The sequence below is a fragment of the Leuresthes tenuis genome, unplaced genomic scaffold, assembly GCF_036924035.1.
Source record: "Leuresthes tenuis unplaced genomic scaffold, fLeuTen1.0.hap1 SCAF_1, whole genome shotgun sequence".
Lineage (NCBI taxonomy): Eukaryota > Metazoa > Chordata > Actinopteri > Atheriniformes > Atherinopsidae > Leuresthes > Leuresthes tenuis.
Window position 1 is genome coordinate 17980612 of NW_027325355.1, and position 16528 is coordinate 17997139.

Here is a 16528-nt window from a genome sequence, read left to right on the forward strand (position 1 = left end):
AATTCTTCCACAAACCAATTTCTATTTAGTTTCATTCTTCCACAAACAAATTTCAATGAAATTTGGCACAGGTACTCACTGGAGACCAATGGAAGAATCCTATTGAGACAAGCAGGTTACTAGTTTCTTAGTTCAAGTGAAATACCTCCACACAATTATCATGGAGGTTGCTTCACATATTCAAGACTCCCAACAGCGTAATTTGCATTAACACTTACGATCACTTAACTTTTTGCCTAGCACCATCCTGTGGCTTCAACACTTACAGCACCAACACTCTTTCCTCCTGCCTGGTTGTCTTTGCTGATAATATTCACAGAGGCCTAAGGTGTTAGTACGACCTGAGATCTGCCTTCAGGTCCACAGGTGTCTAAATGGGTGCTGACCATCTGAATCAACTTTTAACAAACATGTTGCACATATTTATCTTGCCCTTTTTGAGGGTTTCCTATGAATCTTAGAAAATGTTGAAAGCTATGTTCTTAAACCTGAATGGTCTGACACTTATCCATAACTGTAATCTCATAACTTCTTATGAGACTTATTGCTGCTTGACATTCACTGGCTGGGCTCTACTATAGGTTTATTGAATCTTGAACTGTCATTGAAGCGAGCCAGCAGCCCCTTCAGTTGTTGCCTTTTGAATTTGCTGCAGTTACTTAAAGTTAATGTGTGCAAGACTAAAGTGATGTTAGTCAGTCTGTCGTGTTGGACCTCCACGTTTCTACAGTAACCCAAAACAGACCAACCAAACACTGTCACTACTGAGGGCCTCTGACAAAGTCTGCATTTGCCGTGACCCCCATTTTTCTCTTGGATGAATGGAAGGGGGTGAAGCAAAGGGTATTCAGTCAGTTACAAATTCCAACTTTTCCACTACAAGTCACAACATGTAGTTCCAATTTTTTTTAGTGTGCAACACATTGTAACTTCGTTCTCAAATTGCAGTGTAGAAGTTGGGTATTTTCATCATCATTGTTATTGTTACTATTACCATCATCTGGCACTTTCTAAACATTTCTCTAACCAGATCACGATCTACTTACAGAATATATCTATAAAATGTTCCAGATTCAAACTCAGTTATATTTTGTAACCAATTAGAATAGCGTTTGCCATTTCAATAGCAGAGAATTTGGATCTGATGAGAAGTTAATTTACTTTTCCTTAATGAATAGTTCATATACTTCTTTTATCATAACCAGAGTACCCATCTAGATGGCCTTGGGCCTAGGGCCAAAATCAGTAGGTGGCTCTCTAGAAAATCTTAGAGACTATATCATTTTTGCTGCATCAAATAGTTGATTATTCAATAGCAAAAATAGTTTTTGAACCTTAAAACTACATGTTTCTGACTCATTTTGAAGGCATTCACCTTTTTATGCACATTCCTGGGCCTGAAACTGCCCTACAATGACTGGGGGCTGAGATTCCGCAGTTCACAACTTTGGTTTCCGGTCCCCCAACACCGGTTTGCTTTGTGTTTGCTTGATATTTTTTATGGCTTTTGATGGCATGTTTATGAATCTTTATTTTCACCAGCTAATAATCTAGCAGCAGAAATAGATCAAAATTTGTTTTACTTTACGGAAAAGTACCAGTTGTAAAACAGAGATAACCGCCACTGATGCAGAAATTGATCAACATTTCCAAACTCTGATTAGAAAGAATCTGCAACTACTGATTCCCCATCCAGATATAACAAGACACATATTGCTTCCCATCATGATGACACAGTAGCGCATTAAAGCATCTCCCTGACTTTCTGTTTGACAGGATGAGCAGGACTTGTTTGATCTTAACACCTAATGTACAAGCAGGCATCACGCATGAACGGCACCTTTCCTTTCATGAACAAATGCTCGGCTCGTTGGTTTGGGCATTGCAGAGGGGCCTCGTGTCTAATGGGTTGAGAGTAACAGGATGACCAGGCAGAGTGGTAAAACTGGCCCACCTGAGCAGATCCGCCCTCCTCCAGTATATAAGGCTGGAAAGCAAGACGGTGGTTACATACAGACACCGGCACCAAAAGGAGGAATTAACAGCACTGTTGTTTGAAAGTACGAAAGAAAAGGTGAGTCGTGTCTTCTTGAAGCTGGGAAACTTTTTTACCTTTGGCTTTCTATTCCGTCAGGCAAACTGCATCTTTGCATCTGTGTTTGTGTGCTGCTCCCTATCACAGGATACAACCATGAAAAGCATCCACTCCCTGGCTGGTCTCCTTCTGGTCCTCAGCTTTGTCCAGAGAAGCTGGCAGGTTCCTCTGCTGGAGGCCGATGACAGGTACAATCAAACCCCTCTGGGTCCCAAAGCTGTGATTTATTTTGATGGAGTTTGGTGTGAGCTTTGGATGATTTCAGTACATCTGCATTACCCTAGTATTTCTATCAAAAGCCTAAAGTCTGTGATAAACAACTGGACTTAACAGAGTAAAGACTACAGTAAAAAGTTTTTTTAAAAAAAGTGTAGTTATAAAATGATAAGATTAACTGATAAGTGCACAGACAGAAAATCAGGGGAAACTGGCTGATACAATATTTTTAATTACTTTATTTAAATAGTTTGATCAACATTTGAGCATCACGATAAAACAACTTTTCAGAGTAATCAAAATGTGGTATTACCGCCTTCCTATTTGGAGTGCAACATCGCATTAGTGTATCACTACGGCATTTACTTCCTGCATCTGAATTAAAATGCTGTAAATCTAAATTCAAACATTACAAAAAATGTACCGAACAGTTTGTAGGAAAACAGATCAAATCTTCTCAAACTGCAACTAATCCTGATTGAGAATACTTTGTATTGTGCTGGGACACATTAGGCACGTGTTTCTGTAAGAGACTGAAAACAAACTGCTCTCCATATTTTAGTTGATATTATTTTACTAAATTGAACTCAATTTAAGCCAGAGCTGCTGCATTCTTATATTTCATTATGTTTCCTCTTCCCTGCAGTTTTGAGGCAGACAACACATTAGCTGATGAGCCCAGGGAGCTGTTGAATGTGAAGAGACACTCAGAGGGAACATTTTCAAACGACTACAGTAAATATCTGGAGGACAGGAAGGCGCAGGACTTTGTCCAGTGGCTGATGAACAACAAGAGGAGCAGGTTGTTGCAGGATCATTCAAAAAGTCATCAGTTTTTTAACATTTTCATTTTGAAAAAAAATATCAGGTTGACTCTGTTAGTGTCAAGTAGTTCATCTCACCGACATTTGAAACGTGACCCTGAAGTCGTGACTTGTAGAGTGAATATTAGGTTGATAAATGAAAAACATATCAAACTATATCAGATTTTCTGACCGTCTTCAATCAGTGCTGCTTTGTGTTTTCCAGTAGTGCTGCAGACAAGCGCCATGCAGACGGAACTTTCACCAGCGACGTGAGCTCCTACCTCAAGGACCAGGCAATCAAAGACTTTGTTGCCAAACTCAAGTCTGGACAAGTCCGAAGAGAGTAGGCTGCCCTTCTTCCTTCTCCTTCGCCTCCTCTTCCTCCTCTCCTTACAGTACCACAAACCCCTGAAACGGCCATCCCGTGTCTGATTCCACCATGATGACGAGAGGCAGAGTGATCTTGACCTAATCAGCTGCTTCTTGTTGTTTCTTGACGTTTTTTCCCTTTTCCTTTGCTCTCTGATTGATGTTTCTAGTGATTGTGCTACAATAAATCACCTGAACTTTTTCACTGTGTTGATTTATATATTACTACACTGTGCGATGAAACACAAAATACACAATCAAAATACGAAGCTATTATAACAATATCGCCGCAAATATAGCCATAGTAACAAATGATGATTTCCTGATGCAGGTCAAACATTAGAGCTCAAATGGCAGGTTTCCACACTGTGGGGTTGCTTACCCTTGATGGGCACTGTTTGCATTGTGTCCCTGTGTACATACTCAGATTGGAAATGGACAGGCTGGGTGAAGCATTCAGCAAGAGGCATGTAGATGGAAGCTTCACCAGTGATGTGAACAAAGTGCTGGACTCCATGGCTGCCAAGGAATATTTACTCTGGGTCATGACCTCAAAGCCTTCAGGGGAAAGGTAACACTGCGTCACAGCTGCTCTGATGAATGCTCGAGGCTTGTTTTGATTGATCAGGCCTGGTGTGAGTGTGATTTTTCTCTTTTACAGAAAGAAAAGGCAAGAGGACCAATAAGAGTCTCCTCAAGGGGTCCCTCTGTGCACTGCACGCAAAGCCATATTCAGGAGGAATAGGAAGCCATACTGATTTGCATGTTTGACTGTCAATATCTCTTCAAGTTTTGTGCTCGATTTTGAATGTAATGCAAAGATACAAAACCTGCTACTCTTCCACACATATACAGTGCACAAGGGAAGAATGAAATCTCAGGGCATGTTATTTTCTAAAAAGTTGAAATTATTTTCTATATTTCTAAAGTAAAAGCAAGAACATAGGTTCAGTTTCAGGTAGGCCTCAGGTAGTATGGAAGGCTCATGTTTGATTGTCATTGCATTTGAATAATCTGCTTTGCCAAATAAAGTTTTTTTTTCATTCATGTTCTACTTGTGGGAGCAGTCTCATTTCAACATATGTACATCCAATATAAGTCAATCCAATCTTATCAATCAACATAAGTCTGCACCAGGAAACAGATTCCTCCTATGTTTGACTTGTGCAGTCATTTCAAATCTATCTCAAAGCATCATTACTTTCGGTTTAGATGCCATAAAGATGTCTGCTGAGCTGAGAGTGGTCCAGTCAGCAGCTGCATTCCTTAGACACCACACTTAGATAGATAATCAGAATTGCACAGCATGCCACAACATGGAAACATCATGCGGCCCTGTCGATGAGAGGGAAAACCAAGGAGCCACATAGTTTAAGGTGTTTAATAACTTTATTTATGCTCTCTCACACGCATACTCTCATTCTGAAGAAATCACCATTGCACAACAGATTTGAACTGAGTTCTGTATAAGTGACTTAGATTATTAAACATAAAGTGTCCATCTATCACTACCAAATTTAAGGCAGAATTCCAAACAGAAGTGGTCAAAATATTTGATGTTGATATAGTTTTGACCCATTATTAATTTTTCTAATCAACTAAGAGCCATCAATGAGACAATGGAAAAAGAACATCTACAACAAAAATCTGAATTCGACACTGATTTTATGTTAGTAATATATTAATAACATTTTACATCAATAAAATATACTATGTATTATACATTGTTAAGACTCTTCACCATTATTACATGTTGCCCTTCCCAAAAAAAAGAAAAGTATTATTGCATCTTTAAAAGTAACCATGGTCCTGCAGCGAGACACTGTCACCATCATGCAGGTGTTTCTTTTTAAAAAGCAATTAGCTTCAACACGTTGAGGGTCGTTTGGAGAGGAGATTGATGGATGACACTTACTGACAAGATGACGCAGAGTATGCAGGAAGAAAACATAGAACTTTCTGTACATTCACCCAAAAGTTAAGCATGTAAGTTTTTTTTTTCTTTTTTTCTTTTGAAAGCCAAGGCTAATTAACTGAGGATAGCTAAAGCTACCGAACTACGCTGCCATGCTAGGCTGAAAATGTCATTTTCTGTTAAGCTGCTCCTGAAATACACTGCAGTCAAAGAAATAACAATAGTTGGGAAATATGTTTTCTTCCTTTGCAAGAGACAACATTTAAAAGACTGATATGTTGCTTGTCTGTGATAAACATGAAGCTGTCACTAGCAAGGGTTGATTTAATACCGTTCCATTTTGTACAAATGAAAATGGTCATTTTAAAGTTTCTGGACTCAAACAAATAAGATATAAAGTTTTGATTTTCTTTGGCACTCTAACGCAGAGCCAGAGAAGCTGTTTCAACATTCAAATCTTTGTGCAAAGCCAAACCAAACCCATGCAACCTTTAGCGTCACGTTAATCATACAGACCGGAGCAGTATCGACATTATTCAAATCTCAGCACAAAGCAAATGTGGGCATTTTCCAGAAAGTCAAACTACTCCTTGTCGGAGAAACGCTCGACCGGAGTAGAGATGTGTGAAACAGCAGTGGAGAAGACTTTAGAGTGATATGGACGATCACAGACACAAAAACATTTAGATTTACAGAATATATAAAAATGGATATTCAATACTTTGAAAAAGATTACTAGATTTGCTCTATAGCCAACTGTCTTAGATACCAGTGAAATAGACTCAAATTGGCAAATATCTATTCAGTTTTCTATTGTGAGGTGCGAAATTCAACAGTAGCACTAAATGCTCCCGAAGAAACTAGTTTTGTGGTTTATTCTGGCAGGCTTTTAAAAGGACAACTTGCAGTTGCTGTTGGAAAAATATAAAAACATACAAAATACAAATAAAGAAGACTTTAAAAATCATTTAAAATCCCTACTTAATCGGCCCAGTCATTGTTAAGAGTCATAGAATTCTGGCTTTTGTCTGTTGCTGGTATCACCCAAACACTGAATATTTAGAAAAAAACTGATGTGTCTTGGTTTCCTGGCGTTAATACAGTTTCTAACGAGTGTTTGTTTGTTTTACACGACTTCTACACAGACTTACATGACAAAAAAAAAAAACAGTGTAGCACAGTACAAAGGTGGTTGAGTGTGGCACGGAACAGTTGCTTTAGTTTTTTTGTTTTTTTATACATACTGTTTGAAAGCACGGTATCGCCACCAGTATGTGTCATCACAAACTTGTCTCCCTGTCCAAGCTCTTCTCATGCTTCCGCCGCTTGTGTCGCTTTTCACCGCCTCCGGCACAACTGTATTGGAGTGGGGAATTTAACCAAGTGAAACACATAATGACATGCAAATTTGCATGCAAACATATCTCAGAAAGCATACTTTTTCTTTGTCTTGGTTACAGCTTCTACAGCATGCAAAAAACACACGAGCGACACACATGTGCACCCAGTCCATGCATTATAACCACAACAATGTCCGCTTATTTCTGAGGTATCACTCTATTTACTCGGGCACCCAAATCATGACTTGGAGCACAGACTGACACCGTTTTCATCGTGCAACAGTAAACACACAGGACCAGACTCTTCATGCTGACAGGGACTGCCGGGAACAGCTTACCTTTGGGATATCAGCTTCTGAGAGGTTAGGAAGGGGAGCTTAGGGGTGGGGTGGAGCGAGAAAGGCAGGCAGGACATACTATATTAGTCTACTCTGTGGGACATCTGCATGGGCACGGCTGCTATTAAATAAACATAATGAATTTTTTCCTATAAATATATGAGCTAAATGAACAATGAACATCTGATGCTGCCGCTTTCATAGCATGTTGAAATAAACTTGTTAAACCCAGCAGTAACACATTTAGGATCAGGAATCAGTTATTATGTTATGTAAGAGATACTGACATGAATACCAGAGTAATGTGGATATGAAGCTCACCTTTTAGCACTTGGTTCCTTTTTAGTGCTATCAACAGGGCTGACACTCGTCCACGCATTCCCAAAAGATCCTTTGGACATCTCGTCAGTAATATTGACTGTGGCTGGGTCACTCCTTCAAACACACAGAGGAGAAAGGGCATTATTTCACAGTCTGCATGAAGTTGTATTTAATTGACAAACAACATTTTTACATGCTCCTGGACAGAAACTCAATAGAACATATTTCCATCTCATCAAGAAAGCACATAGATTCATGGGAGCTGTCGTTGTTCACAAAATACGATTCTGAAGCGCCTAAACAACGGTGCAGTCCTTCGCTGAACTTCCGGGGTATCAACAAAACCTTTTGCCTTTTTGCAAACAGTAAGTTCAACAGTATTGTCTCTTTCACTGAAAGCAATGCCACTGCTATCAAATATTGTGACTCCTCTGGGCTTAAGCTGCATTCCCTTCTGCAGCATATTCAAGGAATTCTGCTGGTCCCACGGGACCAGACGCAAATCTGAAGGGACTTTTACAATCATGCTGGCTGGAGGAGGTGGTCAAAAAATATATACGATGTGATCCTAGCTCCCACCTGAGCAGTGATGGAGTCAACAACTGAGGATGAGGGAAAGACTAAAGCACTACTAAGATACAGTACAAATGCAAGGCAAGGTGAGTATCACGTGGACTTTGAGCTCCAGGTCAGGAAAATATTGCATTATGCCGCACGTGTGGAGCCTCCATCATTAAAAATTTGGACCAAAGAACAATTGGAATGTATTAGTCTTGTGCGCGTTGGGATTTATGTGATGATTGATTGTCTGTTCTTTTTTGTGGTTGGACTGTTTCTTATGTGAAAAAAGGCCAATAAACATGATTTAAAAACCTGGCGCAGGACAGTCGGAGCACAGCCACACTCACATTTATTACTGGACATAACAAATTCAGACTCCTACCCAAAACTCAAAACCTAAAATAGTAGCTTGTTAAATGTTAATGACACATGGCTTTTTCTTCTATTTTAGCTCACTAAATTCTTGACACTGTCCATTAGTGACTGTTCAGTCCCTAAAAGTGTCTGTGATTCTTAATTAATATGTAATTTTGTGTGTTAGTGTGGCACAAGAGCTATTAAGCAGGTAACATCCCAATCTGTGCCTGACAAAAACATGGGGAAGACAATACAGAATCAAAATGACTCACTTGTAGTGGCCTTCCAAAGGTACTTGTACAATGCCTTCCTCCTCTGCAATAATACTGTGCTCTTCCTGTAGAAAGAGAGGAAAATATACGTTGCAGTGGCTTCAATTTTAAGACGTCTAAGGTCCAAATATGTGGCCTATTACTGCACCTCTTCTGCAGCATCCTCCAGTTTCTTCTTCTTCCACTCTGGCATCAGGTCATCCAACCAGCTCAATTCTCTCTTTGTGAAGATGAAGTCCAACAACTTACGAATGAAAACCAGCGCTAAGACCTGAAGAGGCAGCAAGAGATTGATATCAGTTTTTAAAAACCAATTAAGCGGCCAATAGATAAGCATAAACTCACAAAAACACACTTACCATCATGGGGAAAACAATGGCAGCCTTGGAGGTCTTGATGACCCAGAGCAGGACCAGGCAGCTGAGCTGGATGATGGTGAAGAGGTGCACCTTCCTGAGCGGTACATGGCGAAGGTAGATGAAGTCTGGCTGATGTTTGGCCGGCATGCCAAACAGCTTTAGACGGTCAAAGAACTTCCCAGACACAAACAGAAATCAATCCTTAAATCTCTTCTGCATTAACTAATCCAATAACACACCGACAGGCTATGTGAAAGCTCACCTGAATGCCTCTAAGTGAGGAAGCCCCCATGTAAAGAAAGACTCCATACAGCACTGGCATGGGGATAAACTGTGGATGGATAAAAAAAGAAATAAAACCAGGACCGGGAAGAAAACCTTTTTGAAATCACCCTTCATTGATTGCACGCTGTTTAATGGACCAACAGAAAGGAATAGAAACAAATAAGAACTAGAAAACTGGCTTGTAAAAAAATAGAAATGAAAAAACCTTAGTTTGCAGTACAGTTAATCGAAACAGCTAAGATAACCCATTTAACCCACCTCATCCTGTCTTATCTTATGTGTTACCACATTTAGTAAAAAAGCTATATCTATAAAAAGAAAGTAAAAAAAACAACAAAAAAAACAGTTGCTCTAAAGAAATAAAAGGGACAGAAGTTTGCCAGCCTAGCTTAGTAAAGAAACTCCTAATTAATGGACTTTTAATCTTTGAATGACATTTTTCTATGTATTTAATTAGTGACTAATTTATTAAGCTAGTTCATAATTACCAGAGAAGCTAAATTTTCACATCTGCTTCAGCTTTGTGAAAAGTCTTTAAAAAGCTTGAAGGTTTCTGTTATTGCAGGGCATTATAAGGTCAGAGGTCAAGTGGCAAGCCTCACATTCACTGACAGAAATAAGACATTTATACTTGTTTTCTTACAGGAAAGTTGCAGACAGTTTTATTTATACCTTAACCTTGACTGTCTTAGATTCTCAGGCTAATTCCTTTGTCACTAAACAAACAGTGTGGTGCACATCTTAAGCTTTTGACACGTTGCTGTGCACACAAGCAACTAGGTTTATCCCTGACCTTCAACACAGACGTCATGAAGACAGAGCAGCCCATCAGGGTGAAGATCATTAGGCCAGTGAAACGCTGCTCCCGGATGCCCAAAAACTTGGGCTGCTCTCCGGGAGCTGAGCACTCTGACTCCAGCTTCAGACTGTTCACGTGGGAGATGGAGAGCACGGTGGCTGCCACAAACCATGGCAGGCCCATCACCGAGCACACGCCAAGCATCACCCCCACCACAAACAGGTCCAGGTGATAGCCACAGCCTTTCTGCAGGAGACAAGGGGGTGAAAGACATTAGGATTCACATATGCCTATGCTGTTAGATCACCAATATCAAATAGATCAGGTCGGTGTCACCAAAAAAAATCACAAATTTCTGTGATTTTGACATTTAGAGAGGCAAGTAGCGACAAAGACAGACAAGACTACATTATCTATCCATTACCAAGTTGCCACAACAACGAGATCAAGTGAAGTTCTGAAATACCTTCAGTTTGTGCTCTTTCCTGTTAATAATGACAGCTGTGATCTGTTGGTCCATGAAGATGAGGATGGTGCAGAGCAGAGCAGGGATGAAGGTGACAATGGTGGTCCACCAGGGGTTGGGCCCTACGGGGTTTATCACCCAGCCCCGGTCATCCCTAGTTGGCTGGAATGAACATTAGGAAAATTAATAAGATCTGTATCAAATATGAAAATAGGAATATGCATTTGTGTATATTCTCTTTGTCTATGTGTGTGCTACAAGCCTTGCAAGCCATGGATTTACTGCTCATATTAATTTTATTTTGCTAATTCTTATCTTAGCAAATAGAAAGAGAATAAAAACAAAGCTAACCAGGGCCAGGTTATTTATTGTCTTGATTATAGAAGCTAATTTTCATATAGTTTCGTAAAGATTTTTGGAATCTGAGAGATGTACATACATTTTACTCACATCATATGATTTAGGTGGTTTGAACTAATTGACTTTTTTACCATGAGTACACGGAGAATCACACAAAAGGGCGTAACAAAGACAGAGCCTGAGCAAGGGAGTAGATCATGATTGATCAGACAGATTTTGATGAGCCATTTCAAAACCACAGTTCAAGCAAAAGACCTTGGGAGGGCAGAGGGGTCCAGAGCCCCATTCCAGGTAAAAAATAGTGAGAGTTGTCAACTTCAATATTTCTTCTAAACTAATTATTAATTTTTTTCTTAAATTAAAAATATTTATGCTAATTACAGACACAAAAGATTTGAAATGTTTTGTTCTGAAAAATTCAGTTCCCCCCTCCTCGTTGTCACATTGGTTCGGTCCACCTGACAGAGTCTGATGCTGCATTCGATGTGCCTCGGAGGTGGGATGCTGAAAATCAACATCACATCATTTATGATACACAGCATGGGAAAAGTAACATGGCTGCCTCCAGGTTTGCTATGTTGCTTTGCTATCAACAATAAAAACTCATCAGCAGTTGTATAGCTTATTTTGCTCTTCAAGTCCTTTGTCTGATTTGTCATATTTTACGTTTATGTTGTAAGCTACCTTTTTGGGCAAGAAATAAAAATGCGGAAGCCAGGGTTGATGAACCTTACCCAGATAACTGAATCGGAAATCGAAGTTCTTGTGCCATTTTCTTTGATTTGTTCCAGTTGGAGTTCTGAAAATCTCCCGTCAGCGAATGCAGCATTAGATACAGCGGCAGCTCTCAGCCGAAGTGTCTCCCCGCAGTCTGCCAAAGGCGCCTGATCAGCTACTCAGCAAAGAATATATGAGACATGGTTCTTAAAACACGTTTGTAATTCTAACGGGACTGCACTTTGTTGGCTTCGTCACCTCGCAGTGGATTCAGAGCAGCTGGGCCTGTAGTAATCTATTCCCAATTAAAACCACGATAACTCAATAAGTTTCAAACATTTCTAAGCAGTTTGGTTTGTCACAAAAGCCAGATGCTTAGAAATAATGTTGTGTGCTTTTATTTTACTGGTTTTTTTTGTTTGTTTTTTTATTTATCTATTAATTTTCCTTTGTGGCTCAGGTTAGTAGTTCAATGCTTGTTTATACTTAACGTCGCGTGAATATGCAATTGTCTTTTTGGGGGATTTAATGCTGGAAAAAGGCTTTATTAAGTTTCCAGTGAGACTAATCTGATAACAAATAAAGGGAAAAATCTCAGTTATTTATTGAAAGTTTAAAAAACGACTGAAAATGAAGGCATGTCACAGGCCTAAGAAGGCTGAGCTGTGACGTGTGCTGTTTTGTCCTGATTCAGTACAGTTTTCTCTTCTACCTTATAAGATTTCATAAGATTGCTGATCGTAATCTCTTAGTGGTTCCACAGATCAACGACGTCAATGACAAAAGAAAAGCCTCCCACAGCTGATGTGAGGTGCACTGTTCAAGCCTGAAGCCTCTTACTTTCATTATGTTGTGTCCTCTTGTTGTTGAATAAGCCAAGATGTGTGCCTTTTCTTAAGCATGTTCAGTACATTTCTTACCTGAAGGATCATTCATTTTGATGTTATGTAAAACAACAAAGGCACTTATTACTCTTAAGGCTTTTATGTGGACTTACCTTAAACTTGCTGGGGACCTGTAATTTAGGTGAGGGGATTCCCAAGGCATAGTCTACCAACACCATAGTGAGGATGGTGATGAAGACCGCAAAGTCACTAATGATGGCCCTCACCTGGAACGAAAAGAGACACAGGCTCCTCAGACAAAGCCTATACGTTACAGCTATATGTTGAAAGATATACAGCACGGACAGATCAAAAACACCTCTGAAGTGTTTATGTCTGCTGTGGTCTCTAAATGATCTTTGGATAAGTAATACAAAGTAATGTCCAACATTCCTGTTTTATTTGAATTCTTCAAGCCCTCAACAAGATTTTCAAATTTCCACTTGAAAAAAAACCAAAACATCTTTAAAGAATGACTATTTCATCATAATAGGTGGCTTCTACTGTGAATGTGAGACCTCCAGAGTGGAAAAGACTGACGTGTAAGTATATGACAATAGTTTTTTGCTGGTTCTGTCTCTAATATGTATAGAATCTTATCTATTTTCATAAAAACATTAGATCAAGACCATTGGGATCACATAAATCATCTGATGTTGCTCTATGTTGCTTCTTCGATCGTGTTTATGTGACCGCGTTGAACTAATGAACCATATCTGCTGGTATCTACTTCAGTCATACTAGTGTCATGTTTGTCACCACAAGGTGGCGAAGACATAATATGGCTAGATGTAGCCAGCATCACGCCACACATGACGCTCATGTGTGTCATATCAATGATAAAACATAGACATTGTGCACATAGAATGGTAACGCAGACTGCAGGATTTTTGGCGTATCCCTAAAAAACAACCAATAGATGGCAGCATAAGCTCAAGGGCCACAGAGGGGATGTAAAGCTTTTGCAGTCAGACCATTTTTGGCTTTTTTTAAATCTCATGTCAAAACATGAAACAAATTAAGTTGATTAAATTTTGCAGCTGCCATATGGCAAACGGAAATGTGTGCTTTTCATAATAGACAACAAATACGAATAGTTATGAAAGAGTCTCCAAAAAAAGGTGGACACAGTGAAAACTGAACATAAGCAGATAATGTAACCTAAAATGTTTAGAATGAGGTTTCATCCATCCATCCATCCATCCATTTTCTATACCGACAGTCCGTTAATCGGGTAGCGGGTGGGCTGGAGCCTCTCCCAGCAGTCTAGAATGAGGTTTCTTGGCATAAAATTGCAAAGAATCTCAGGATTTTAGTCTTTAATAAATAAGAATCTGGAAAAATCTCGGTACACAGAGACAAGGCTGAGGAAGATATTGACTGGCCATGATCTTTGGGCCCTCAGGCAGCATTGCATCGAAAAACACACGGTTCCGTGGAGGAAATCACTGCACAGGCTCAGAAAGCCCTCTGAAAACCACTGTGAGTAAACAGCGTTTGCTGCTGCATCCACAGACACAAGTTGTCCTAAAACCCTTCTTTTAAAAAAAAAAGGAGAACTATCCTGTGGTTTTAGAAGACATGAATACTGCATTCACAGAGTTAAAGAGAAGACAGACCAATACCCACAGCCTTCCAGACTGAGAAACATTATACCATTCAAGAGGGTGCACTTGACAACAATGTTTTAAATCCATAACTTATCCACTTATCCAGTGTTTGTGCATACTGTGTAACTAATACAGTTACTGGCTGGAGCGTAGTTCAATTGTTTTTTTTGCCCAAGTACGCCATGGGAACACAAATGGGAAAAGTTTTGCTTTGAAAACTAAATCGATGTCATAGCTTTTAAATGATTTGCAAATCGCCGCCTTCTTTTTGGAAATGTGGCTGTGGGTCTACGTACCTTGGTGGGGAAGTAGCGGCTTGTCTTGAACTCCTTGAGGAAAGCAGACATGAAAACGGTGGAGAAGAAAAGGACCACACACCAGAAGAGGACGTCCGGGATATAAGGACCGTGGGGGCCGCAGGCGCTTCCCTCAAAGTCCCCGTGCAACATCTCGCACTCCTACTGGCCCCAGAGGAAATGGTGACAATGATGTGGAAAATTATCAAGGTGATGGGAGGACAGGGATATTGAAGCAAACAAAAATCATTAGGGTGACGGAGGACATAATGGAGATGATGAATGAGTGTATCACTGTTAGGGAAGTTAGGGAAATCTGAACATCAACAGTCTACATTCATCACAGATTTATTTATCGACACTAATATTGATAAAATCATTTTAAATTCTACCCATATCTCCAATCCTTGCTCGTGCTTGTGTGCTGTTGCCACAACATGATCACAAGAAATATACCCAACCAGGTATCAAGTTTTCTTTCTTAATTAGCTGTTTCTGTCCACCTTTCTCATACCTCAGATTACACTTTGGGTACTACCTCAAACTCCATAGAGACCTCTTATGTCATGAAATATATACAAAAGTAATTTCCTATTTCCTTCTAGATAAAAATGGGCTCCTTACCTTGACCTCCAGCGAGGTCCAGTTGACCTGCGATACTGTGATGTTTCTCTCATCCCAAAAGCGCAGGGTGTCATTGTTCGGGTCCCTGGGCTCCACACATGTACACCTATTGAGGACATATCTGTTTAGTTTCTGTACTGTCAGACACTGCAACCTAACATAAAGCACATATTAATAGAAAATAAAATTCAAACATTATGCTTTAATCGATTAAGCAATTTGATGTTTTTTTTGTCATTATTCTATGTAAAGAAGTGGCAGTTATGTAAACAGTATACACATACTGTATGAATAGGAAACAAAATGACATATAACCACGAGAGCCCCCACCCCCACTTTTGAATCGAAATACTTTCTATACAGAGTTATTCATCTGCAGCACAAAGAGCACCCCAGTTTGTCTTTATTGATTCATAAAGTGCTTTTAATCCACTTCAGTTACATTGTTTTATTAGCGAACCATACGACCGCTCGCACTACAAAGAAGAGAAACTTTCCACCATTTTTACATCCAGCTTGCTTTGGTCTCAAACTGTCTTCACTTATGAGCTTTTCAACCATCTATTGAAAAGTTTGATGAAACTGTACAATTAAGGTTTGTTTTTAAAGGAACATTAGGCTTGACAATATTATTTTTGAATCAAATCAAATAAATAAAACAGCAGCTTATTTTAAAGCCCAAAGAACGGGTTATTAGGGTTGACAGTCTTTAGTTCTGGGGCAGAGCAGAGGTGCAAACTTTCTCCATGTGGTTATGTTTCCCCTCACAGACGTGCGTGTTTTTGGCTGTGGCTGTAATTGTACACGTGCAGGATTGTTTCTCTCAGTTAACACTGGGATTAACTGATTATCTATTCAGGGTGTATCCTGTCTCTTGCCCAACATCAACTTGGAAAGGCCTGCTAGCTGCTATCCATCCTCAGATAAAGCAGGTGTCACAAATGGATGGCAGGACATGAATCATTTTAATCCATCTATTGCCAGTCTAAGGAATAGAAACTAAAAAGTCTATTTGAATATGTTTTCATTGGTGATCGTAAAATCCACACACTGACAGATGCACATTTTAAGGAAAACATTTGCAACCTCTTAAATGTAAGTACTTTCTACATTTTTAAGTACTTGTCAAGAATGTCATTTGACCAAATTAAAATTTTTCATTTCTTTTTATATATCAGTCAATAAACCAATAATTTGCAACACTTTTTGGAGTTTCTAAAACAAAATGTCAACACCCCCGCTGGCAACCTCGACAAAATGGGAAACCACAGAAGGAGCTCTTGGCTCGACAAAGCCACCAGCCGTCTTATGTAGCAGGATGATAATCCATGCCGCTTTTGACCCCCAGTCAACATGAGATTATTCATCATAAAGCACAACCCACCACCGAAATAAAACGAACAGCATGTACGCTATACCACAGCACCATCTGTCATTTCATGATGCTGCAAAGCACTTGAGCATGGTTGGACAAACGTGTTGGGTTAAACACACGGTGCACAATGCTGCCCGCGTCAGCACTGAAACACTGCAGGTCA

At 39.7% G+C, this 16528-nt stretch overlaps 2 protein-coding genes across 10 annotated transcripts in view; one reads left to right on the forward strand and one right to left on the reverse strand.

The window, feature by feature from the left end:
* The first annotated feature begins 2017 nt into the window (after window positions 1-2017).
* LOC140311757 (glucagon-1-like) lies at window positions 2018-3688 on the forward strand. 2 transcript variants are annotated; one of them, XM_072389302.1, is made up of 4 exons: window positions 2018-2074; window positions 2183-2283; window positions 2958-3113; window positions 3341-3688. In XM_072389302.1, exons 2-4 carry the CDS (start codon window positions 2192-2194, stop codon window positions 3462-3464), a joined length of 372 nt encoding a protein of 123 aa, XP_072245403.1. In that variant the 5' UTR covers window positions 2018-2074; window positions 2183-2191; the 3' UTR covers window positions 3465-3688. The 2 variants fall into 2 exon arrangements, with proteins under 2 accessions (XP_072245403.1, XP_072245485.1); XM_072389384.1 differs by having other exon boundaries at window positions 3344-3688.
* Window positions 3689-4856: 1168 nt separating this feature from the next.
* LOC140310439 (sodium-driven chloride bicarbonate exchanger-like) overlaps window positions 4857-16528 on the reverse strand; it is a 44951-nt gene continuing 33279 nt past the window's right edge. For 7 of the 8 annotated variants that reach the window (XM_072388629.1, XM_072388628.1, XM_072388627.1 and 4 more), the window contains 11 exons: window positions 14991-15096; window positions 14367-14528; window positions 12574-12687; window positions 10500-10661; window positions 10028-10279; window positions 9212-9280; window positions 8950-9123; window positions 8739-8861; window positions 8591-8655; window positions 7401-7514; window positions 4857-6757 (listed from right to left, as the gene is read on the reverse strand). In XM_072388629.1, coding sequence (XP_072244730.1) covers window positions 6682-6757; window positions 7401-7514; window positions 8591-8655; window positions 8739-8861; window positions 8950-9123; window positions 9212-9280; window positions 10028-10279; window positions 10500-10661; window positions 12574-12687; window positions 14367-14528; window positions 14991-15096 — 1417 coding nt within the window. In that variant the 3' untranslated portion in view covers window positions 4857-6681. Of the gene's footprint in view, window positions 6758-7079; window positions 7118-7400; window positions 7515-8590; window positions 8656-8738; window positions 8862-8949; window positions 9124-9211; window positions 9281-10027; window positions 10280-10499; window positions 10662-12573; window positions 12688-14366; window positions 14529-14990; window positions 15097-16528 lie in introns of all 8 variants that reach the window. The other variant, XM_072388649.1, reaches the window with a different exon arrangement.